The sequence below is a fragment of the Stegodyphus dumicola genome, chromosome 2, assembly GCF_044657685.1.
Source record: "Stegodyphus dumicola isolate Sdum_Otavi_A_Nest chromosome 2, ASM4465768v1".
NCBI lineage: Eukaryota > Metazoa > Arthropoda > Arachnida > Araneae > Eresidae > Stegodyphus > Stegodyphus dumicola.
The window spans coordinates 254,334,923-254,361,557 of NC_140769.1; the positions used below are offsets into that span (position 1 = coordinate 254,334,923).

Sequence of the window (26,635 nt, forward strand, 5' to 3'; positions counted from 1 at the left end):
TTAGTGAAATATGTCATAGAATTCTCAATTTATGTCACCAAAATTAATAATGAGTTCAAAATTAATAATTCAGTTTTTAATGATTAATTAAATTTTGCTTTTTGCTCGCTTTTAGAAACAAACTCAGTTTCAGAGTTCATTCAAAATTTGAAAATATGAAAGCAGATCTCGTGACAAATATAACAAAGTATATACATATAAAAAAATTAGCAGTTTTTTGTTATGCATTTACCACACTTTTTTGGCACCTGTGAAAGAGAAGCTAACAATGTTTACAATTAAAAAACCCACCAAAATGTGTGGCAGTTGTATAATAGAAAAGTATCAAAAAAGTTTAACTAATTAGAAGTAATTTATTAATACTAAGTAGCACTATATACATCAGTACAATGTAAAATAATGTAATATTACCATTATTTAACAGTTTAACTAAATTTTGATTTTTTTAACGTATTTACGTACGTTAAAAAAATCAACTTTTCCCAACTAATTTTCTCTACTTAAGCCTGCTGAGAATACATCACTTCTATGATATTACTTTACACTGATGTAATTAGCAATACATAAAATTTCATGTGGGGGAGAGGAATGCACTATTTCTAAAATTTCACATGAATTGTATAACGTAGTCGAGATTAAAATTCAGCAGAATTATTTTTTTTTTCTTTAGAATTTACCCATTGATCAAAAAAATTATAGCATGCACTAGCCAAAAAGAAAAAAAATTCTGCTCTGTTACATTATTTTTAATAGTAATTTAAGAAGTTTGTCTAAGAAAAGCAGCATTTTAGAGTCAAAGAAATTCCTATTTTGCTTTTTAATTACATAAATATGATTTAAACAGCTGCAAAACCGTTTAGCTATCCAAAGAATAATGTTATTCCAATTTAATTTTAAATAACAATTGAATTTCTGATACTGTGAATTGAATTTATGACCTGAATTTAAAAAATGTTAATGGATTTACATTACATAATAGAGGTTTTCCTTTTCAATCATTTATTCCCTTTTCCTCCCAAAACAGCACAATGTCCCACGCAGACATGGATATTACAATTGATCCAGATTAATTTTTTAAATCTGATCACGTTTCTGAGAGAGTTTTACTTCTCGATATATTTCAATTAATAGTATTCCTGACTTTACGTTAAAAGTGTGATATGTTCTTCACATATTAGGGACACAGGTAATAAACAGAGTTATGCTCAACAAAAAAAATTTCACTGAATTCAGTTTTTATGTGCATTCATTAGACACTATTTTTTTCTGATATATTTATTACCTGCAAAGTTTGAAATCTGGCATTGTATACAATGCCTAAAACTAACCAACAATGTATGAAACAATTCATATTTCACATATTCCCTAGGCATTCTATAGAATGCCAAATGAAATACATTTCTGATTAGTTTTGAAAAACCAAATTACTTACCAGAAGTTAATGATGTAAAAAGGCCAAAATGACTACTAAGAAGGAACCACAGAAATACTGGCTGCTGTAACACTAGGATATGACCAAACTTGGTGTTAATAATGTCTGTGGGAAAACATTTATCCTATTAAAGAAAGCATCAGTACAATACAGTATTAGGTCACGGACACCGAATTATTTCTCGTGCTTCATGAAAACTAATTTGAGTATTGCACATGGACGACGTGACAGAATGTTGAAAGAACTTTCAACCTGATAAAAAAAATGTTACATGTCATGATACTGAACTGTAAAACCACCTTTGTGAGGTGTCAGAAGAAACAAAAAAATATTATAAAGGGCATTGTTGTGAAACTTACAATTGTTTCTGAATTTAATTTCTGTTGTCATGTAGATCATAACGATTCCCAGTCTCAGCCAGATACAAAACACAAATTTATTACGTTGTATCAAGATTATCTCACTTTACGTATTTCAAATAACAGTTTTTGGTACTGTTCGGTTTCGAGGGCCGTAAAAAAATTGCAGCGAAAATGTATGCGCAAAAGCGCCAAATCTAGTAAACGCGCCCATTTAACAGCGCGCCAAATCTAGCGTACGCGCTGATTTCAGATTGAGTAAGTTTATATAGTTCTATATTTCTTAAGACGCCATTGAAATACTAGTTTATTTTTAAAATCCTTTTTTTGATTTTAAATCCTTTTTTTGATATCCTATGGATTTAACAATTTGGGAATTGCCCGACGAAAAGTCGGCAATAGAATTTTGGGTAAAGTGCAGAATCACCCACTGCTTGACGCGTTTTTAAGAATTGCACATACTCGGTATCCATGTGCACATCGACCTATTTTCACTTAAAAAGTAAATGAAAATTAACAAAAATCCAATTGTTTTTACCCTTCTAAAAAGCAGCATACAAATAAGTGAGCGATTCTGCACTTTACCGAGAATATTTTCAAAGAAAATGCATCATTCAATATAGAAAATTTCATTCGAACAACCAACGAGATGAAATTATGCTTTAGCGATAAGTCGGTAGCGAAATAGCGATGAAGGCATCCATTCAGTTATGTTTAGCAATTTTTATGTAAATTATAATAATGATCTGAAATAGTTATTTACTCTTATGCTTCCATTCAGTCATGTTTAGCCTTTTTCATATAAATTATAATAATAAAAAAGTATTATATGAAATTAACCTTTCATCTAAATTAAAACATCAATCTTAAATAGTTATTTACTATTATACTTCCTTTCTTGCCACAATTATTTTTGGCAGCATTGGCAATTTTTTACGGTCCTTGAAACCGAATAGTACCCAGTTTTTTTAAGGCACACTTTCATTAATTTTTCAAAATAATATTTGTAATTTTGTGGAATAAATGTCCTTTAAATAATAGCCTTATCATAACCTTTTTTTACAAACTTTGCTTAAAGAGCATTTGTCATTCGATAGAATGCCTAGATATTATACACAATGCCTAGGGAAAGTATGTAATAATTCTCATATTTCATACTTTGCCTAAAATCATTCAGCATTATACACTATGCCTAGGCATTCTATAGAATGCATTATATTTCCGTAGAATTTATCCAGCATTATATTTCTATAGAATGCCGATGTTTCCTACAACGCATTTTAATTTTAAAAAAGTTTCTTTGATGATATGAAAAACAGCAATCTTGAGTTTAGAAGTAATTTGAAGCAACTTTGTGAAACGAAATTCCAACTGAAAATGACACAATCTTGATACGGAATTCTGCATAGTAAAAGGTGTCCCAAAATTAACGCAAGATTTAAATTTGCTACTATTCATGCAGTAAAGTTTTGACAACCCTATTAAAAAAAAAAAAAAATGAAAGCTGATAGTTTAGGGTTAGTAGAAAAGAAGCATTACACGATAGTACAAAACGTATTTTCATTGTTGAAAAAATCTCAAAAAAATTGATAGTTTGGCGGCCACAGTTAGTAAATTTCGATGAAGCCCATTTTCACCTTGATGGCTTTGTTAATCGTCAATATTGGTGCATTTGGAGTTCAGAGAACCCACATGTGATTGTCGAAAAACAAATGCATCCTTAACATGTCACTGTTGGATGCGGATTTTGGGCTGGAAGCATCACTGGACCACGAAGCTAGTCAAGCAATGAATGTTACTGATGATTGTTATAGCGACACGATAACACAGTTCTTTCTGCCTGAATTGGATGATATTGATATAGTCGACATGTGGTTTCAACAAGACGGTGTCACATGCCATATAGCTCATGAAAGAATTCAATTACTGCACGAGACATGGCTGTATACTCTCTCATTTCGGTAATGAGAATCGGTCCCCTAGATCGTGTGATTTAACACCATTGGATTTATGGGGTTATTTGAAGTCAAAGATTTATGCCAACAGGCCCACAAACATGCACGCACTGCAGGAGAAAATTCAACACTGAATCAATGAAATTCAGCCACATTTATGCAAATTGGTCATAAAAAACTTTGTGAAACGAAATTCCAACTGAAAATGACACAATCTTGATACGGAATTCTGCATAGTAAAAGGTGTCCCAAAATTAACGCAAGATTTAAATTTGCCATTATTCATGCAGTAAAGTTTTGACAACCCTATTAAAAAAAAAAAAATTGAAAGCTGATAGTTTAGGGTTAGTAGAAAAGAAGCATTACACGATAGTACAAAACGTATTTTCATTGTTGAAAAAATCTCAAAAAAATTGATAGTTTGGCGGCCACAGTTAGTAAATTTCGATGAAGCCCATTTTCACCTTGATGGCTTTGTTAATCGTCAATATTGGTGCATTTGGAGTTCAGAGAACCCACATGTGATTGTCGAAAAACAAATGCATCCTTAACATGTCACTGTTGGATGCGGATTTTGGGCTGGAAGCATCACTGGACCACGAAGCTAGTCAAGCAATGAATGTTACTGATGATTGTTATAGCGACACGATAACACAGTTCTTTCTGCCTGAATTGGATGATATTGATATAGTCGACATGTGGTTTCAACAAGACGGTGTCACATGCCATATAGCTCATGAAAGAATTCAATTACTGCACGAGACATGGCTGTATACTCTCTCATTTCGGTAATGAGAATCGGTCCCCTAGATCGTGTGATTTAACACCATTGGATTTATGGGGTTATTTGAAGTCAAAGATTTATGCCAACAGGCCCACAAACATGCACGCACTGCAGGAGAAAATTCAACACTGAATCAATGAAATTCAGCCACATTTATGCAAATTGGTCATAAAAAATTTCAACAAAATTGTGAGTTTGTGACAGCAAAGCCGTTGAGGCCATTTGCCCGATGTGTTATTCCATATATAACCCTATCCTGTGCACTCTACAATTCAATAAAAAATATCAATTTAAAGAAAAAAACTTTTTTTTTTATTTAATTCAAATCTTGCATTAATTTTGGGGCACTTTTTACAATAGTAATTGGTTGAAAAAAAATTACGAAGACTATGAGATACTTAGGGCTTTTCCTTTCTTCGGGTTATTTGATTTTGCATTAAATACATATTAAATTTCAAACAAAACCAAAAAATCTAAATACTCTTACTGGATAAAACCCTATGAAAATCTCAGGTTGCTTTGTTTCTTGGTTTCATTTTACATAGCCATGCTTCTCTCCAGGGGCGTAGCTAAAGGGGGGCATCTGTCTCCGGGCGCAGAAACGAAGGGGCGCCAAACGGATGTTACGACATTTTAGAATTATGTTTTCCATCCTTGGCAAGCAGTAGGGGGTGCGAAATCTTCAGTTGTCCCTGGGCGCTGAAAACCCTAGCTACGACTCTGCTTCTCTCCCAGGTTCAAATTTTTGTCTTAGCAAGAGATACAGCAATACTTAAATTATTCACTTCTGGGAACTTACTACATTTTTGGTTAGTGAAATTTTTTTAGAAGTAAAATGGCCACATTTCCATTGTATATTTTATTACTTTTTGAAGATTCATTACAAAAGTAGCGGTTTGCTAATTTTAATGACTTTGGAGATCCATAAAACTATTCTCATTTTAGAGAATCAATAATATTTTTTATTTCAATTTAATCATCTACTTGTGCGTCACACCTGAAATCTTCTCAAAGGTTTTTGTTGGAAAAGCATTAACGATATATTATCTGATTAAAGGTTTGAGCCGGTCCATGAAGTCAAAATATTTTAGGAGTTGGAAACCTCATGGTTCTGCGCCACCGAAAACTTCCTTTATTATATGAAAATATTTCCATTTATTTATTGTTAAAAGTTCATAAAAAATAACGTGAAAATACGAAAAAGTAATAATGAATAAGTGAAGAATAATTTAAATCGGCAAATGCGAACAATGACGGTGATAAATCAACAAAATGAACGTAAGAGGAATGGTTTTGTAACATTTGAGTAGTTTTATCGTTTATTTGGGAAGAACGGGTTCATTCTTTTTTTTTAAATTCTACCACTAGATACGGCCAATATTCAAAAACCGTTCATTTTCTGTTAGCGATAAGGAACATATGATAACTTCACATACTCCAAAAGTCGGAGAAAAAATGAAAATGTTGAATCAGGCACATAAATAGAATAGCTTCAAATACAAAATTTAGAATAAAATTTCGGTCTTGGTGCAAAGAGTAACAGTTCAGCTTCTTAAAAGATATAGTGCAATGAATCAATTTCACAACACAAATAATACAATTAATTTTAAATGGGCTGTAACTTACAGAAAGCGGTTTCCCAAGCAATTCTGCAACTAATTTAGCTGTACTTTGCAAAAATCCATCTGGAATCTTTGCTTTCGGGATATTTGTGTTGATAGTTAATGTAGGCATGATTTAGGAATGAAAAAGTAGCTCTCGCTCTACTACGCTCCGTAAATTTAAATTAAAACAGATATGAAACTTCAACACATTCACACAACAACCACTTCGAATCCTTACAAATATTTAGTAGCGTTGCCACTACAGAAGCAATCTTCCAAACATTTTTTGATTGCCTGCCGCCTGAAGACGAAAAATAATGCACTTGTAGATCATGCCATATATGATCTTATGTGATACACGATCATACACTCGCAAGCGATCGTCAGCCTACTTTTTTGACATACCCCCAAGTATCACTTTGTGTAACCCAAGGAGGTCAGAATGGAGCCCCTGGATCAGCCTTAGTCTAACCCAGGAGACTAAGGCTCCTAGAAATCTTATGTTACCCTCTAAGACGTTCTGTGTGTTTAGAGATTCATATATTGGCGAATGTTTTGTCATTTCTGAGACAGTTTGTGTTGATAAAGACCTCTAAAAACCACAAAATCCCAGAAGCCCATGGTTCTGTTAAGAAAGGCCTGAGTTTTTATACGTTGGTGGCATACCAATGATTTGAAGTTAAACGTAACTGTAACTATTTTTAAGTTTCAGTTTCAGTTTGAAAATTGTTATCACGCTAAGTCATAAGATCGGGCAATATTCCTTAAATTTGCCACTCTCATAGTGATCTAATGATTGTTTCAGTTTTCTGACAGTAAATTTTAGGAATATAAATTATTTGTATAAGTTATCATTTTTGATAATGCCTTATTTCATAGTACTTAGCATGTGTGCTGCAAATTCGTAGTACTGAGAACTATTAGTATAATAGTACTGAGAACTAAGTATTATTACATGTGACTTAATCATGTATATATGTTTATAAATTCCGATAGTTACCTTTTTAAATATTTTATTTGTATTTGAAATTTGAATTCCTGATGATGGATTTGGAAACGAAATTATGCAACAATTGGTAAGTGCGCAGTATAGTTGCTTGTAATTCATGCTTAGACAAATATTATAATTAAATAATGATACATTTCGTATTTTCAGTAAGAGAGATGTTTCTGTGAACAATTTTGCCATCCACAGTGCATTCTGCGAGAGAAAACTCCGAGTATGTAATCAGTGTGATGAACCAATACCACGTAGCGAAATGGATCGCCATATGGAGGAAAGTCACACAATGGATAGTTGTTCTTGCTGTAGTATGCCAATGGAGAAGTGGATGCTCGAAAAGCATAGAGTATTTTGTTTTATTAAATTTTAGATATTTAAAAAAGTTCTGAAATTATATTACTTTTGTATGTAATATAATGATTCCATACTTTTTTCATTTGACAATGCATTTAAACTGAACACCTGCAGTAGATTGATACTGATAATCAGGGGCGTAGCTAGAGGGGGGCATATGTCCTCAGGCGCAGAATCCAAGGGGCACCAAACTGATGTTTGGAAATGAAGCAACAACATGGCGATAAATGAAATGACAACTTAGCGATAAGCTAAAGGGCACCCTTAAATCTACTGTAACCAAAATTCTTATTTTTGGCCACAATATGGCAAGAAAATGAAACAGTTAAGTGGTTAATACTTTGTATGACCAACTAGATGGAAAGAAATTTAGCCTTATGAATGTTCAAAGAGAAAATGAAACTATGGTAATTCTTTTTTATTGTCAGTAAACACACCAGGAAGCACATAAAGTCCCAATCTTAAAAGGGAACACAATGATTGTATGTAGTAATGAATTGAAGAATATTTCACCTACAAATTGATTATGTATTTGACAGGGCTTAATTTCTAAGATTAGAAGTGCAGAAGCGCTATGGAAGACCGTCAGCAAAGAGGAACAACAGTAAATAAATAAATAAAATGACTATTAAACTCATTAATAATTTTTTAATTAAATAGTTAATTATTATCAAATTAATTAATGTTTTTAAATTGTTATTTAATCAATAATTATTATATAGTTAATTAATTATAATTTATTTGATAATTATTAGATAATTAATTATTATTTATTGAAATATTTAAAGATTCAAGTAATTAAAAATTAAATAAAATGTAAAGAGATGAATTGAAATTTAATAAGAGATTTTTAATATAATTTTATTGTTAAAATAAAAGCCACAGCCTTCTTATTCAGGGCTCCAGTGCATTCCGGAGATTTATTACAAAAACTAAGAAGCACCGGAGCTGAGATCTGATGGGCTCCGGCCCAATTTAAGCTCTGATAATAGGGGGGGGGGGATATCATCACAAAAATTAAATATACTTAAAAGTATAGCTGATGAAAATTCCAGGGCAAAACAGAATGAGGGTATGAGTGGGTGAAAACAAAAAAATGAGGGGAATCTTGGTGAGAGAGACCGTTCATTTTGACCACGGCTCTCTGCTGAAATAATTATAGCCAACAAGCAGATGTGTGTCAGTGGTAAAATGAGTCCTGAATCTGACTCCTAAGGATGAATGAAGTTGCTGGTTATGCTTCCCTCTCCCCCCCATTAGTGGATACTGTGGGAAGACATATAGGACATGCTTGAGCAGTTTATCTCGGTATTTCACTCATATTGTACTCGCTGTCACTTAACGCACATTTAAGAACACAAATTGTCCTTCCTGCGGGGATAACTAACTGTAAGCATTGATAACAATACACTAGATACGATGGCATGTCAGGAAATTTACGCGTTCTTAAACAAACTCCCTCAAATTTATTGCCCTTCTTTTTAAAGGGAAAGGTTTCCGCATGTGAGTGAGGGGACTTTACTTGAACGTCTCATGTTCTCATGAGTTTGTATATCTAGGGAATTAGAGTATTGCAAAGTCTGCTTATTGTTAAACTAAAATGTTAGGAATTGTAAATTTTCCCCCTTTAAATTGTGGTTCAGTTTTATAAAATGAAGTACAGAAGCTCATCTTATTTAGGGCTCCGGTGTGCTCCGGCTAACATTGTAATTTATCTTAAAAATTGAGAAGTACCGGAGCAATATAATCACTGGTATTTGATAAGTACTTATCAAAAATTGAATTTTATTATAACGTAGGACCTACATATGTCAGTTGAATATAATTTTGTACAGTTATGTTTAACCCCTTAACTGCCGCGGGCGTATATATACGCCTTGCTCAGCCGATGCGTTAACTGCCCCCCAGATGCGCCCAGATGCGCAGCCAATGCGTTAACTTTGCGAATAATTTTAGGTGTAGCAGCGCAAAGCAAATGATAGCAGTTTGGAAGGACGTATATATACGCCTGGGGCAGTTAACGCATCGGCTGAGCAAGGCGTATATATGCGCCCGCGGCAGTTAAGGGGTTAATATTTTCATAATGCTGTTAAAAGGCTTAATTGCACAAGTATGTAATTGAGGATAGAGAGTAAAATTTTAGACTTTTTATTCAAATTCACTGGGCTTATGAGAAAAAAACATTTTTCAGGCTACCCCTTGGTAAAAATGGGCAATTTTTTGGCACAATTCTTGTTTACGTGCAACGCCCTCCCAAGTAAATAGCATTCAAAACATAATGCTGTAAAATACTATTAAAGGATAAAAAAAATTATCTGAATAAACTGCATTTTAAATCAAAATAAAATAAAAATGGAAATACATGTTATCTTATCTGCTCAGTACAAAAAGTAAATATCGACTTACCTCATTTAGAAATATCTGTCTTTGTGGCTCACAGAATTTTTGGCTCCAGCATCCAAAAACTGTTTAAAATTATCTGTATACTTCCGCTGCCAAAAAATTCACAAAAGTAAGAATAAAAAATATCCTCCATACTGCTGGACTGTCGGTGGCAATTCTTTTGAAAATCCCTTTTTATTACACCCCTTATACCTTCTACAGTGTTGGTATGAGCTCTGGTTTCCAAATCCGTATATATGACTCTGTAATTTACTGAGAGGTGAATGAAACCATTTAAATCTTCATTTATACACCAGTTAATCAATGTTTTCTATTTCCCTTCATTCCAATGCATACAGAAGCTTCAGGTTAATTGTACCACCAGCGTACATTTTACAGTGTAAAACACAAAATAAGCAATGTACTTCCTAACCAACGTCCAAGGCATAAATAAGCTTTGAGAAATATTTTCCCAACAGTCAAAATCACCACAATCATGCAATACAACTAATCACATAGGGTTTCCATAACATACAACGTAAAATTCTCAGTTTACTATAAATGAAACAGCAACCTGGCGATAATCCAAGGCGTACCCTAAAATACAGACAATCCGGCTTATGAAAAAGCTGTCAACTCTTCCTGGTTTACTAGAAGGCTCTCCTACTAGGTACTAGGTACAGTAGGTTTTTCGTCACATCTGCCAACCGACCCCTAAATCTTCCAGGTTTTAATTTTTACCCTGTCATAAGGAAAATTGCTAAGGAAAATATTTCCTAGCAATAAATAAAGTTACTTAGCAATAAAGTAACTTGTGTGCATATTTTATTCCCACTATCCTTACCCATTAACATGATTTTTCTTATTAAATTTTATTTGGCCTGAATTATCCTAATTTAGTATAGACATTTATAGAACTTCATATAAAGATTTTATCAAAATATAGTTAAAAAAATACTGTTCATTAAATTTGTTACATTACTAAGTTCAGCCTCACAATAGTATGTATGCTGATTATTAATTTTTTCATCATATTGAAAAGTATTTTGATAAAATTAAAGCTGTCTATAAAAATCAAAGAAACTAAACTCAGTGGCACAAACAACCCATAGAGAGCAATGCCTGGCAGTGTCCTGATATCTGCTTTCTAGGCCGTGGGCTCCGGGGTGCTTGTGCATCTTAGCCTGGACAAGTGGTTATCTTACCGCAGGACCCCCAGTGTTTAGTCCCCAGGTGAACTTGGTGCTCATTGTATCGATTCACTCCAAGGATGAAAGCCTGAGTCAACCTTGCCCAGCCTGGGGATCGAACCCCAGACCTGCGGTGCTGCTCCGAGGCCAGGCTTATAATGAAAGAAACTGAAAAATGAAATTAGCTAAAGTTATAAAATTTAAGGTAGTTAATCAAATATTAATATATTTTATATATTATTGTACTATAAGTAGTTCAGTACTGCACTATTTATAAAGTAGGTTTAAGCCAACTTTGTAGTGACTTCGTTTTGAACATGAAAACCTCTCAGAAACTCTTAGTTTTGGGCATAAGAACCTCCCACTTTTACATATTTCAAGGTTGCAGCTATGGAAGTGTAAAATGGATTAAGTTAGAAATTTGATTTTTTTGTGTAAATAATGATGATATTTTTGCCCTTTTATTTATCATGGAATAGATTTTTATTAAAAAATTGTTTAGCTTATGACAAAAAAATATAATAAAAAAGTTTTTTTTTTTCCTTTCTGATTATCTACGTCTCCACCGAAATGAGTCACAAAAAAGTATTGAAGGAGCAATGCATTTTGTTGCCAAAAAGTATTTATGTGCCAGGTCAGATGTATAGAACATTCATAGTTAAATACACATGGATTTTCACTTGTAAAATTTGAAGGAGATTATTGTTAATTTTTGCACTGAGTGCATTCATTTTTGTCATAATGAATCATCGTGGGGTTTGGAACTTTACTGGCCAAGGAAAAAGAAAGTGTTGCATTTAAAGAAAAGTTGGCATTTTGCTCCACAATAGGGGATAACAAAATTCACAGTCTATGAAACTGTACTTCTTAAATAACCAAAATTTACAAACATGCACTTTGAAAGATTCCAAGCAAAGTATTAGAATGTAGGTAGGGAACTGGTTGAAGATACCTGTATTTTATTTGGAATAGTTTCCTGTATTGTTGGACTAAGGATTATTTGTCATCAGAATTCTGTGGGAAAAACTGAGACTATCCTCAAATGCAACTATCGATTGGCAACGAGAAATTTGTATGTCTTATATATTATTATATGCCACCGATTTTTTAACGTTCTTTATATGTATGTGATTTTTGCAGTAGATCAGCAATGGAAATGATGAAGCTTAGCAGGGTCCGAGTGTGGTCGTTGTGGAGTAGAAAACAGCCGAATTGAAGACACAGAAGAATCTCAATTTTTTAAAACTCCATATCCTTATTCACTTAAAATAGCAGATCATTATTCTTTCATATTCTGCAAAAACTGCATATCCAATACTGATTTAAATTAAAATAAGTATACATTTAAGCTTTCAATGTCATAACTATTCTAACAAAGGGAAGAAGAGATGACAGAGCAGTGCAAGATCATATGGCAGCGATGGCAGGGAGCAGTCTGATGAAAAAATGGTGTGAACTCTTCATTTGTAGTAGCGATTATGTAACATGCCAGAATGTTCTTGAAAGTACTGGGCTAGGGGAAGATTCTGAAATTGTGGAAAGTTAATTAGAGCTTGCCTGTTCGCGTAGAGCAAAGCCATCATATTTTTTTTATATTTTTTACATCATATATGTATATATATATATATATAAAGAATGTTAAAAAAATAGGTGTCACCGAGTACATCATTGAAATAGATGTAAGATATGTTTCGTACCAAGGTCAGCAACATGTTTGCCACTTTTCGGTAGATAGCCAGAAAGTTGTAAATTTTTTTAAATGATCTAACAAAGAGATATCAAGCTCTTTATCTAAATCAGAAACAAACAGGAATTTTTTTTTTCTTTCAAAAATGTACTGTATATTTTTCTGTATAATGATGGATATTAAGCTTCAACTATCTATCATAATTAATGTAACCGGAATATTTTAAAATTTAAAAATTCATTAAATGATTGTAGGACTGCAACTTGGAATAAATAAAAATTGTCACTAAACAATGTGATTAGCACCAATAATGGATTAGTGTAATGTCACAATGCATTCATAAGATCTTCGCCTTAGTTTTATCTGATTAGTTTTAAAACCCGGTTCGGTTTTTGTGAAGACTGAGGTAAGTTAATTGCTATTTATCTATTTCTTATATTTTGAGAAAATGATTTAAATTTTAGACCTGTCCAAGATGGAAGAGCATGTAGTGAAGCATTTACAAAGTGTTACAGATATATAATCCTTGCATCAAGAAAACTGAACATTTAATGGGCGTGATATGTGACTTTATTTGAAAACTAATAAACTATGGCAGTGTAATGTGAAAATTTATGACAAGTGATTTAATTTTTTTGTCTGTATCCTCTATTTATACTTTTTCCTCCTGGGTCTTGTGAGTTTTATTCCTTTTTTAAAGAATATATTATTATTTGATTGTTATAAATATGGTATTAATGTGAACTTAAATGTTTGATTTTTCATATCTAAAAATATAATCATGGCCAAGAGGCTAGGATTACACATGACATTGGCTTATGCCTTGACTTCTTATAAGTGAAAGTGCAGATTTGCCTATCTTCCTCCCAAGGTTTGAAGAAAAATTCCATTGGATATGTGTCTAAGAGTCTCCCACCCCTTTTTACGTTCCACAAAGCATTTGAGAAGTCTTTCAGGTCGACAATATTTTAAATGTCCCATGCTTCAAAGACACTATGCAGTTGCTAACATCCATGTCTTTTGTGGGATTTGAACCCGAGTTCAAGGTAATGACAACCAGATGACATGTTGGTAGAAATGAGGTACCAAGCTATGAAGAAGCTTAAAGTCATAATGCTTATTGCTATTAAAACATTTATTGTAGTAGTGTAGTGGTTGTACCGCACAACTAATTATTAGTGATTTAAGAAATATATATAAATTTATATACAGTTATTTAACATATAAGAAAAGAAGCCTATTTACATCATATATCATAAAAGATTAACAACATAAAATATTACCAGCAAATAAGCATTAAAGATTAATGGGAGATCTTTTTGTTGAAGTAAAGATACTAGATAATGCTATATTGAGTCATAACTGATCTTCTGTCAATCTTTTGTACTTATTTTGTGTAGCTCATTGTTTTTGTCTTGGTGATATAAAAAAGAGGAAAATTAAATACTTTCTAAATTTCTAGTTGTAAGTTTTAGATGATATTGCAATTAATTTTGTGTTTTTATTTAGAATATGTTATATATTTCTAATCCTTTAGGAAATGGACTTACCTTATGTATTTTGTATAATTTGAAAACTTGTATATGATAAGGCATATTTTGTATTTGATTGCTGTAAGGATTCTGGAATTGTAGTAAGCTTAAGGAGTGCTCTCTTAAAAGTAATTCAAAAGTGATTGTTTTTTTCCCTTCTGTTCTTTAAATATCACATGTAAAATTTAACGTTTTCCCTTTTTCTTAGGAAATTTGTTTTAAAAGACCTGTTTCATGCAAATATTGTGAAATTGTTATACCCATGGATGAATTAGAAGATCATCATCTTTATTGTGGCTCACGAACTGAAATGTGCCCCTCTTGTAAACAATTTATAATGCTTTCCCAAATGGATACACATTCAAAAATTTGTTTAGAAGTAAGTGATTTCTTTTATATGTGGATTAGATGCTTAAAAATTGACAAGCAAGTAGAAAGTGAATGTTAAACCAAATATATCCTAAACTGTAAATAAAATTAAATAATGGTTTCTTTCTTTAATTTATACTTGCATATAGTATGCTATTAAGTTTTGTTAAGGTAGGCAAAAAATATTTTTTCTGTTTTAACATTTTGTAATTTTTCTGTTAATTTATTTTTAATATTGTGCATTGTTAATAATTGTTGGAATGTTTACGTATACTACAGTACAAAGTTTTTAATCCGGACCTCAAAGCTACAAACTTTCTGCCCAAGCGTAAACGCATTTGCATAATACCTTTACGCATGCGCATAATACGTTTACGCATGCGCGTTTAATGTATAACGGATGGTATAAGCTAGGCTAAAATTATCTAATTATCTATTTCAGTTAATGTTGCAGATTGCGTTGTTCCTTAATCTTCTAATTGGATCTGGCTTATTATTTTTTGCAGACTGTTAGAGCAATTTTATAAAAAGTAAGCTTGAACTTTTGATTATGTCAAAAAGAGTTTCCGATTCTGGAGCTGCCAAAGGCTTTACAAAGCGAAAGCATGTTTCGATGTATTGCTTCTGATAGTGAAGAAAATGACAGAGAGGTTATTGAAAACGAAAAAATTTTGATTGACAAGTTAGTCGGTATTCCCGACACAGCAATTACAGGACTTGAACAGTGGAACTGAACAAGAAATTATGTCTTTTTATAGAATTAAAGAGAAAGTATTAGCACAAAAAACAAAGCAACTTAAACAACTTACATTGAAAGAAATGTTTAGTAAAGTAAACAAATAAATATTAAGCTTTTTTTTTTTTTTTGTAAATTTTGATACCCTTTAGATCATAATTGCTCTTTATTTCATAAATTACAGTTTCATATTTTTAATTTTATAATTTCTGCATGCCATCTTATCAGATTTAAATTGATGATCTATAATTCGGAAAAACCCCTAATCCGGAATCACCGAAGTCCCGATGAGTCTAGATTAAGGACTTTGTACTGTACGTTTATTTCCACTCATCTGAAAAATCCTGGAAAATTAGGAAAATAGAAAAGATATCAGGGAAATTTGGTGAAAATATAAAGTTTTTTTTCCAAAAGTATGGGAAAATCTGAAATTTTTCTGCAGAAGTCAAGGAGGTTAGGAAAAAAAAAAAAAGAAAAGAAAAAAAAAATTAGAGATCTGTCTTCTCAGTTAATAAAACTTGATGTTTCAAAAAGTGTCATAAAAAATTCTCTCTCTTAAAGAAAAATTAGGTAAAGAGACCGTTTAATCTCTTTTTTTTGGGGGGGGGAGGGCAGAAAATGTTTCACTCAATTGTATCTGAAACAATTTTATCAGTCTGTACTACTTTCTGTGCTCCTTCTTCTTTTTAGAAGTACAGTATAAAGTCCGAAATCCAGATTCCCAGTCTGAACCTCTGGATTATCAACAACTTTTCCCTTTTCTTTTAAAAAATTTTTTATGCTTTATGTTTCCATATTTGATATTTTTTCACAGAAAAACAAGTGGAGAGTTCTAATTAGTAATTTCACTTAGGTGCTGATTCTAATTTGTCGAATCATTACTTATTTTTTGTTCCTTTCATCACTTTGTGACTATCAGTGCATTTGAGTTTGGGAAATGACTCATGCAGCAATATCTAAGCAATATTTTTTTTTTAAATTCAACATTAGTAATTGAATTCTAAACGGCTTGGTAACCTTTTATATTAACACTTGGTGATGATTACAGACTTCCATTGCAAAGTGTTGAGTATGTTGATAGAAGAAATTTAATAAAAATTTCTTTCCGTATGCCAAAAATAGATTGTGTAAATGATACTCAAAGGCCAGAGGATTACATTTAGTGCTGTTTGAATTGAGAATAACTGATTTGTTATTTAGTTCAGACCAAGACCGGAGCCAGAACTGATAATTTGGTTAAGGCTGCGCTGGCCGGGTGAATTTTTAAAGGAAAAATTTTTAGAATTTAGGGAAGTTACTGGAGCACAAAATTTAGGGGTGACAAAGTTTTTAGAAGTTAGGAAGGTGCAAAATTTTAGAGTTGCAGAGACTGTACTAGGATGCAAAATGACTTGTGTCAGCCTTGAATAACCCTTAAGTATATCTGGGTTATTCATTTAATTGGGATTCGGGTAAGCCTTAAGAATGTACAGGAAAAATGTTCAGGCTTAACTTTCTCAGCATTTGATAAAGGCAAGACAAAGTTTAGTAGAGCAGCATGTCTATAATCACCAATCTCAACATGTCTACAGTCACCAATTTCCTGATACATCACCAGTAGTATATATCAGATGCTAGCTAAGTTATATGATGGTAGCTGCAAATTGAAAGTTTTCAGATGTCACAAACAAAAAGTGAAATTTTCTAATTAATGGAATTCATGGAAAAGGGGTAATAAAAGAAGATGATATAATAGATTTTCTACTGTGATGACAGTGCCCGAATCATCAGTCAACTAACTGATGGTTAAAAAAAAAAAAAAAAAAAGGTATGCTTTTGAAGCTAAAATATATAGTTACTGATAGAGAAGAAAGTGACAAAAAGCTTGTTGAGAAGGAAAACATTTCAGTTGACAATTTAGTAGGAATTCTCAAAGTGGCAGTTATGGGACTTGAACAGTGGAACTTTGCAACTGAACAAGAAATTATTTCTCTCTATAGAATTAAAGATAAAATAATAGCACAAAAAAATGAAGCAAATTGAAATATTGAAAAAAGCGTTTATTTAAAGCAAACAAATAAATGCAATACAAAGTCCGAGATCTGGACTCGTCAGGACTTCTCGGCGATTCCGGATTTGGGATTTTTCCAGATATTAGACCATCAATTTAAATCTGGTAAGATGGCATGCAGAAATTATACAATTAAAAATATGAAATCGTAATTTATGAAATAACGAGCATTTATGATCTAAAAGGTATCAAAATTTTTAAAAAAAAAAAAAAAAAAAAAAAAAAAAAAAAGCTTGATATTTATTTGCTTATTTTATTAAACATTTCTTTTAATGTAAGTTGTTTAAGTTGCTTAGTTTTTTTTTTGTGCTAATACTTTCTCTTTAATTCTATAAACAGACATAATTTCTTGTTCATGTACAAAGTTCCACTGTTCAAGTGCTGTAATTACTATGTTGAGAATTCCGACTAACTTGACAATCGAAATTTTTTTGTTTCTGTCACTTTCTTCACTATCGGAAGCAGTATTTTCTGGACCTAGAACAATACTACAGATTTCGCCGTTCGTTAATTGATTGATGATTGGGGCATTATCGTTGCAATGAAAAACTTCCGTTATGTCATCTTCATTTATTACCGCTTCTTCACATTTCTTTACAAAATACAATAACTGGGAAATTTCACCTTCAGTTTGCGATGTCCAAAGACCTTCATATTCGCAGCTATCATCATCTTCCTTACCATGAAATGTGATAGGTGGCCATAAGTTATGTGAAGCATTTTTTTAAAGTATCTGCTGATACTTCCTCCCACGACCTTGCGATGCTTCACATAAGAGACATTACATTTCATGCTAAAATATTGAATAGTTTTACCATTGTTCAAGAAATTTAATGTGTATTTTTAAAATGCTACTTTATTGTATTTCAGCGCGTGTACTATTCTGATATCCATAGGCTGAATGATGGTCTTACAATTTGGAGGAAAAAATAGTACGAATACATTATCTTTCACTAAAAATTTAAGTAAAGTATGAACCAAACAGTTGTCTACAATCAGGACTATTTTTGAGTCATCAGGTAAACCGAATGAATTCAAATGTTGCCGAGCCTCAAGTATAAAATGATTTTCAAACTAATCATTCATTAACGCTTGTGTCATCCATGCTCTTTTATTTGCATGATATGTAACGGGGGAAATCGTTACTCCTTTAAATGCTTGAGGTTGTGTATATTTTCTGATTACGAAAAGTTTGTACTTGTGCTTTCCTGCAGTATTTGTGCATGCTGTTCAATGATTTAATGGGAAAGCACCCTTTTCTGTAGAGCTTGCCAAGGCATTTCGCGGTACATATTGCCGGAAAGATTTCATCAGCGTTATAAATTCGTTCTGGAGATAATTTTTCACTATTGATCAGTTCAATGAATTCATCTGAAAATAGTTCAGCACCTTCAGTATCACCTGAAGCTTTTTCACTTGAAATTTTTAATTGCCTTATGCCATAGCGATTTTTAAATTTGGTTAACTAACCTGTCAAATATGTGCACTCAGTTTTTAAGTTCATTTCTTCATGGAATATCTTGGCTTGAGCCATTAGCATTGGACCCATCAATGGCAAGCCCTCGCTGCGACGCTGTCTGACCCATTCAAACATTGCTTTGTCATGATGTCACTTTTAGCATAACAAACGATTTTTCTGTTATTCATTGCGAGTGGGGTGTTGGAATGCACAAAAAATTCAAAAAGTTCCTTTTTCTTGTGTCATATACTGTTGAATTTCCAATGCTGTACTTCTCGCATAATTTTGAGATGGATGCTTTCCATTTTTTCAGCAAATCCGCTTTTTGTTTAATGGACATTGAAACACACTTTCACTTTGTAAATCCTTTGGTAATTGTAGAATTAGAAACTCTTTTCGACATAATCGAAAGTTCAAGTTTTAATTTTTATAAAATTTCTGTAATAATAACAGTCTGCAAAAAAATAATAAACTGGATCAAATTAGAAGATTAAGAAGCAGCACAGTCTGACTGAAATTCTTTCGAATCAGTAAAGCTAATTTTAGCTTAACCTAATAGTTTCCACTATACTTTAGTGGCTATGTATCATAAGATTAGAGACTAAAGACGAGTTGTACCACTAAATTTAGTCTTGCTGCCATCGTATACTGAATTAAGCCTGAATTGTGTTAGTTAATTTATTTATTATACGTACGTCTATTTCTTGCACATGCTTAATACTAATCTAAGTCCTGAATAAATGAACTCCGACATGTGCATAAGGGTTTTCTACGGCAGGCACTAGATACTGCCTAATGCAGCCTGTGTAGGTCCTAAATTCTACTACAAAGCACTTTCCTAAGTTCTAAATGTTCGCTGTCTCTAAACTTTGGATCCCAGTGCTTTTCCTTAGTTGTAAAAAATTTGTCATCCTTTAATTTTACGGCTCGGTGCTTCTCCAAATTCCAAAAATTTTGTTTTTCTTAAATTCTGCCATCCGGTGCAGCCATACGAGGTAGGGCACCGGTTCTGGCTTATGTAAATGACATATCAGTTATTCTTAATTCAAATAACTTCTTATGTAAATGACATATCAGTTATTCTTAATTCAAATAACTTCTTATGTAAATGACATATCAGTTATTCTTAATTCAAATAACTTCTTATGTAAATGACATATCAGTTATTCTTAATTCAAATAACACTAAATGTAATTTTTTAGCGTGTGAGTTTCATTAACAGAATCTACTTTTAGCATATGAAAAGAAATTTTTGTTAAATGTTTTCTCGTCAGCATTTCTTAGTGCATTTAACTTAAATCTGTAATCATCACCAAGCATAATGTTAGCATAAAAGGTACTTGTGTTGTTCATTACTAATATTTAAAATACATACTTGTGTTATTCAATTACTAATATTGAAAAAAATTTTTAGACATCTCTGCATGAGTCATTACTGAAGCTGTCATGTATTGATAAATATATGGTGATGAAAGCAAAATATAATAAATAATGATTCCCCGGGTCTGCATCAGGGATATAAAATACTAGTAGGTGTAAAATAAACATTGTTCCTATGTAGAATAATTTGGTTTGAGATGTATGCCAGGCAGATATGCAGCTTACAGAGCCAAATTATTAATCTTTAAAATTTACGCTTACATGATTGTTTCTTTATGATGAGGCATTTTATTTAGTGCCTAGGTGAAATTAAAAATTGGGACTCTCGACATGTTTTATTATGGAAGGAAAAATTAAATGCATACGTGTAAAGCATGCAAAAAAAAGTGTCAGACTTTGAGATCCGGATTTTAGATCATTCTGGATATTGGATGTCCGAATCTCTGGCTTTGTGCCGTATTGAGACTTTTGTTTTTGGCAAATTTTGATCCTGTTAAGGTCATAAATGCATCATTATTTCATAAATCACTGTTTTATATTTTTAATGTTATAATTTCTACATCATCCTATTAAATTTAAACTGATGATCTTAATATTCCGGAACAGATTTCGGACTTTGTATTGCATAACTGTTCTGTTCATCTCTTTTTTTTCTGCCCTTTGAATATGAGCAATACAATTTAAAAGTTACTGTTTTGTTTAGTTTTAGGTAAATGTGTTTTGGATGTTATGTAAATATATTTGTTACAATGTTTAGTTTTACATAAATAACTATATTAATTTAATACTTTTTGTTATAGTATAATTCTTAGCTCTTCAGTTTTATTTTAAATATTATAAGGGGTTGGAGGGAGGGAAAGTTCTGTCCTATTTTAAATAGGCAGGTGATTTTTCTTGTAAATAAAAAAAAAATCTGCCTATTGAGTCATTCGGATTTTTTTTTTTTTAATTTTTCAGCTGCTGTATAATATAAATGAGTCCTTTTTTACTTTTCATCATTACACTATCTTATCCGCAATAAACTTTTACACAGAGACTTAAAACTTGAGACGATTCCAGATTACATCAGAAGATCTAATGAAAAATTCTTCAACAAAGCTGTGCAATGTGACTTTGTTAATTACTCACAAGTCTTTAATTATGAAATTCTCTTCGAAGATAGAAGCGTCAGACCACTTGCAGCTCACATCTTCATAGGAGGAGACGACAATTTTTTCACTTAGCTCCTCACTTGGTAGTTGTTTATACTTCCAATGCATCTGATTTTGATTGAAATTCTTCTGCAGCTTGAATATTATTTTTGGAGATTGATAAAACTAATGCTGTGAGATTTTTCACATTGTGATGATATAGTAGTGTTGTAAATAGGTTACTTAGGTTGTTGTTGAGTTGCTGTAGTGTATTGCGTTGAATAGTTGTACAGGTTGTACAGTCAAATACTGAAAATCTGCTGACCTGAAATCTGCGTTGCCTCTCAGAATATAAACATTCAGTTTATAGGTTCCAAAAACCGCAACATTGAGTACGAAATATTGAAGAAAAAAATACTTACCGAATAAATGACGTCATAATTACCGAATAATAATGAGTCAAAATGGAAATACTAAATTATTAATATAAAAGAGTTTAAAAAATAAGATAAATTTTATTCCCTCTAATCTGCATCGATGTAAAAAAGCAGACGATTCACTCAACTCTTTGTTCAAGTTCACGATTCACGTTGTTGTATTTTCTGAGCTTTCTTATTTCATTTCACGAGATTGTTTAGTGCTGCCTTAATGATAGATAAGAAATGCCCTCGTGATTTTACTGCTTTCAACGTTGAAAAACGTAAACACGTTGCATTGACGGTAATGCAAAAAGTGCAGATTCTGCAAAAAATGTAAGCTGGTGCTACTCCTCGATTTATAGCAGAATGGTATGGAATTGTGACACAATTGTGTATGATATACGGAAAAATAAAGAAAAGCTGTTGAAATTTTACAGCAGCAGGGATTCTAACACTGAAATCCGAAACCAGAAATCTTTGCACGAGGCAAAATCGGCAAACCTTGATGCTGTGTACATATAATACAATGAATAATATAGTCAATTTATATATGTAATAATAATTTAATGCATAAAATAAATTGTTGCAATAATGCATATAATAATTTAATTAAATGTATCTAATACGCCTTATTCATTTTGCACTTTAGTCCGAATATTGTGCTTTATCTTTTCAGTCATGAAATCTGCAAAATCCTAAAATCCGCACAAACTCTGGACTCCAAGCTTTACGGATTTCTGGAATTCTACTGTATTAAAACTGTGTTGTACAGTTGTATTGTATTGTGTTGTATTTAGCACTATTGATTGAGGTTGTTTAGTTGTATTTGAATTTGTCATTGGAACTATTGCTGTAGTGTATTTTCTCATGTTGTTGTCATTGATTTGCATTGTCTTGGGTCCTCCTTGAAAGCTATGATTGCTCGTCACGTTTTGCGAACTTGTCCGATTGGATTGTCTTGCTCCTTTTGGTACTTCTTTTCTTCCCCTTTTCTTCTTTTTCTCATCTGAGATTTTCTCCACGTCCGGGTTTCTTTATGTCAAGTGCCCTTGGGCTGTAATTCTAAAAATGGCAACATTGCTCTTCGCAATAGCTCGGTCAATTATAGTGTCTAAGCCTACGTTCATCATTTACTTGTGATATTTAAAAGTGAAAACATGTCAACAAATAAAGTGCATTTACGACACTGCATTTTGTATGAATTGCAAAAAGGAAGCAACGCATCGGTTGCATGTAAAAATTTATGTGCAGTATTTGGAAAATATATTGTAAATGTTCATACTTGTCAAAGATGGTTTAGCAATTTCGTTCTGGGGATCTGAGCCTCCAAGAAAGTAATCGATCTGGATGACCATCCAAGATCGTTAATGATGTTTTTTGATCCATGTTGGAAAATAATCTACATTTAACAAGTTGAGAAATTGCAGAAGAGTTTGGCATTCATCATACAACTGTTGGAGATCACATTAAATCTCTTGGTTTTGTGTTAAAGCAAAGTGTTTGGGTTCCACATAAATTAACGGAAAAGAATTTGTCTGATCGTGTAAGAATGTGTTCATCACATCTGATTAGATACAATGTTTAGCCGTTTCTGGACAGGATGGTTACTGGAGATGAAAAGTGGATTCTTTATGAGAATATTAAGAGAAAAAAATCTTACTGCAAACCAGGAACATCATCAGCAACAGTTCCAAAACCAAGTATCCATTGACAAAAAGTATTGCTTTGTTTGTGGTGAGACAGGAAAGGTTCAGTGTACTACGAGTTGCTGAAACAGGGAAAAACCATTAACGCAGATCTGTACTGCAATCATCTGGATAAATTGAATGCAGCTATCAAAGAAAAAAGGTGCCTTAGCGTCCAGAAAAGGAATAATGTTCCACCACGATAATGCTCGACCGCATACTGCAATGGTGACACTACAAAAACTGAATGCGTTAGGATGGGAAGTCCTTAGTCATACACCATATTCACCTGACATTGATCCATCTGATTATCATATGTTCAGATCTCTGCAAAATTTATGTAATGGGAAAAAAATTCAAGTCTTTTGAAAGTGTTTCTAAGACAGTTGCTGACAATTTTAACTTTAATGACGAGAACTTCTACAAAACAGGAATTTACAGGTTACCTGAATGATGGCAACAGGTTGTAACAAATAACGAAGCATATATAATTGATTAATATTAAACACATATTTTTATAAATGAATTAAAATATTTTCTTTAAAATACAACAGAACTTTCCCTCCAACCCAATAGATATAATATTTATTATGAATGAGCTAATGTTATAAATTTTAATTATAGAATGTAGTTTTTTTTTTTTTTTCAGAATTTTATAGTTCTTTTTAAAACCTTTTCAACAGTTTTTTTGAATGGTTTATATATTTCTTTCATTAATTTCATTTTCCCACCGTAACACATAAGATGAATTAAATTTTTATCCTTCTTAAATATTTCATTGTGTGTTGCAATAAATACATGAAAGTATTCACGTAGTCATTCTTAATTTGCAAACTCTTCCACTGGGTTTAATCAGGAAAATTAAAATTTGAATTTCAGTAAGTACTCTCAACTGGTTTTTGAATGTCTTTTAACATCTGAAAGAAGTACTATACAAACAAAATCTGAGATCCGTTTGTCCAATATCTGGATGATCTAAAATTCAGACTTTCAGACCACCAGTAATGCATTTTTTTACTGGTGCAAGTTTACTGGTGAATTTTGCAAGTTTTTTTTTTTATGTTTTATATGCCTGTGCTTTTGATATTATTTCATAGTAAAACATGTGGAGAATTCTGATTTTTAATTTCACTTCACTAAATTAAAGACATCTATATTGAAGAAATCATTCTACCATAAATCTGTAACCTCAATACATGGCTCCATCACTGCTTTTATTCTTGGCATACATCTCAAGCATTCTACATCAAAACATTGTTGATTTTACATCTATTGAGTAATTTATATATCTGATGCCAACTTGGTTATTGGAATCATTATTTATTATATTTTACTTTCATTATCCCATGACTATAAATAATGGCAGCTTGAAAAATAATTCATGCAGCTATGTCTAAGCATTTCCTTTCTAAATATTAGTGATTGAATATCAAAGAGCATAGTAAACTTTAGTGTTGACATTATGCTTGCCGATGATTACAGACTTCAGCTAAATGTGTTGAGAAATGTTGAGTATATTGTAGAGGAGGAATTTAACAAAAATTTCTTTCTGTATGCAAAAAAAATGGGTTTTGTAAATGAAACCTGTAGATTACATTCAGTTCTGTTTAAGTAAGGCCTGGACTGGGAGCTGGTGTAATTTTACTAGGCAATAGGATTTAGAAAAAGCAAAATTTTTAGAATTTAGAGATGCACAAGGCTACAAAAATGAGGTACTGCAAAATCTTTAAATTTAGGGAAGGCACTGGGATGCAAAATTGATATTATTTCATAGTAAAACACGTGGAGAATCCTGATTTTTAATTTCACTTCAGTACTAAATTAAAGACCTCTATATTGAAGAAATCATTCTACCATAAATATGTAACCTCAATACATGGCTCCATCGCTGCTTTTATTCTTGGCATACATCTCAAGCATTCTACATCAAAACATTGTTGATTTTACATCTATTGAGTAATTTATATATCTGATGCCAACTTGGTTATTGGAATCATTATTTATTATATTTTACTTTCATTATCCCATGACTATAAATAATGGCAGCTTGAAAAAGATTCATGCAGCTATGTCTAAGCATTTCTTTTCTAAATATTAGTGATTGAATATCAAAGAGCATAGTAAACTTTAGTGTCGACATTATGCTTGCCGATGATTACAGACTTCAGCTAAATGTGTTGAGTATGTTGTAGGGAAGAAATTTAACAAAAATTTCTTTCTGTATGCAAAAAAATGTGTTTTGTAAATGAAACTTGTAGATTACATTCAGTTCTGTTTAAGTAAGGCCTGGACTGGGAGCTGGTGTAATTTTACTAGGCAATAGGATTTAGAAGAAGCAAAATTTTTAGAATTTAGAGATGCACAAGGCTACAAAAATGAGGTACTGCAAAATCTTTAAATTTAGGGAAGGCACTGGGATGCAAAATTTAAGGGTGGCAATTTTTTTAAATTTTGACCTGCCGAGACTGCATTGGGGCACTAAATGTGTAGCACTAGCTCAGGATAAGCCTTAAGTATATGTGGGGATTTATTTATTTGGAACTCAGATAAGCCATAAGCATATGTGATAAATAGGTGTAAGGATAATAAAAAACTAAACTAATATTATTTTGGGCTTAACTTCATTAGAGTACAGTGCAAGCAAGACAAAATTTAATGGGACAACATGCCTTTAGTTGCTGATCTCATAATATTTGCAAGATTATATAGTAGATGCTAGCTAACTTTTATGATGATAGCCTTGAATCTGAATGGTTTTAGATATTGCAAGTAAAAAGTGAAATTTTCCAATTAATATAATTTGTGGAGAAGGGGTGTCACAAATGAAGTTGATATAATAGAAGACTTTCATTGTGATGCCAGTGCCCCAGTCATCAATCAACTAATGAGCAGCAAAATCTGTAGTATGGTTCTAAATCCAGAAAATATCACTACCAATAATAGTGAAGGAACTTACAGAGAGGTCACTAAGAATGAAAAATGTTCAATTGACAATTAATGGAAATTCTCAAGATGGCAGTTACAGGACTTGGAACAGTAGAATTTTGAATTTGAACAAAAAATTGTGTCTAGCCATAAAATTAACCCTCTCGCTGCATAATTTTTTTTATCAAAATGGGTTAAAA

General features: G+C 32.1%; 2 protein-coding genes across 6 annotated transcripts in view; one reads left to right on the top strand and one right to left on the bottom strand.

Annotated features, from left to right (window-relative positions):
• The window catches only part of LOC118199802 (macrophage migration inhibitory factor-like), a 29,453-nt gene extending 23,070 nt beyond the window's left edge, over window positions 1–6,383 (bottom strand). The window contains exon 1 of the mRNA XM_035371664.2: window positions 6,157–6,383. Coding sequence (XP_035227555.1) covers window positions 6,157–6,264 — 108 coding nt within the window. The 5' untranslated portion in view covers window positions 6,265–6,383. The remainder of the gene's footprint in view (window positions 1–6,156) is intronic.
• A 444-nt stretch (window positions 6,384–6,827) lies between these two features.
• The window catches only part of LOC118199801 (uncharacterized), a 145,658-nt gene continuing 125,850 nt past the window's right edge, over window positions 6,828–26,635 (top strand). For 3 of the 5 annotated variants that reach the window (XM_035371662.2, XM_085812057.1, XM_035371663.2), the window contains exons 1-3: window positions 6,828–7,210; window positions 7,291–7,483; window positions 14,491–14,661. In XM_035371662.2, the coding sequence (XP_035227553.2) occupies window positions 7,176–7,210; window positions 7,291–7,483; window positions 14,491–14,661 (399 nt within the window). In that variant the 5' untranslated portion in view covers window positions 6,828–7,175. The remainder of the gene's footprint in view (window positions 7,211–7,290; window positions 7,484–14,490; window positions 14,662–26,635) is intronic. The other 2 variants (XM_035371661.2, XM_085812058.1) reach the window with 1 other exon arrangement.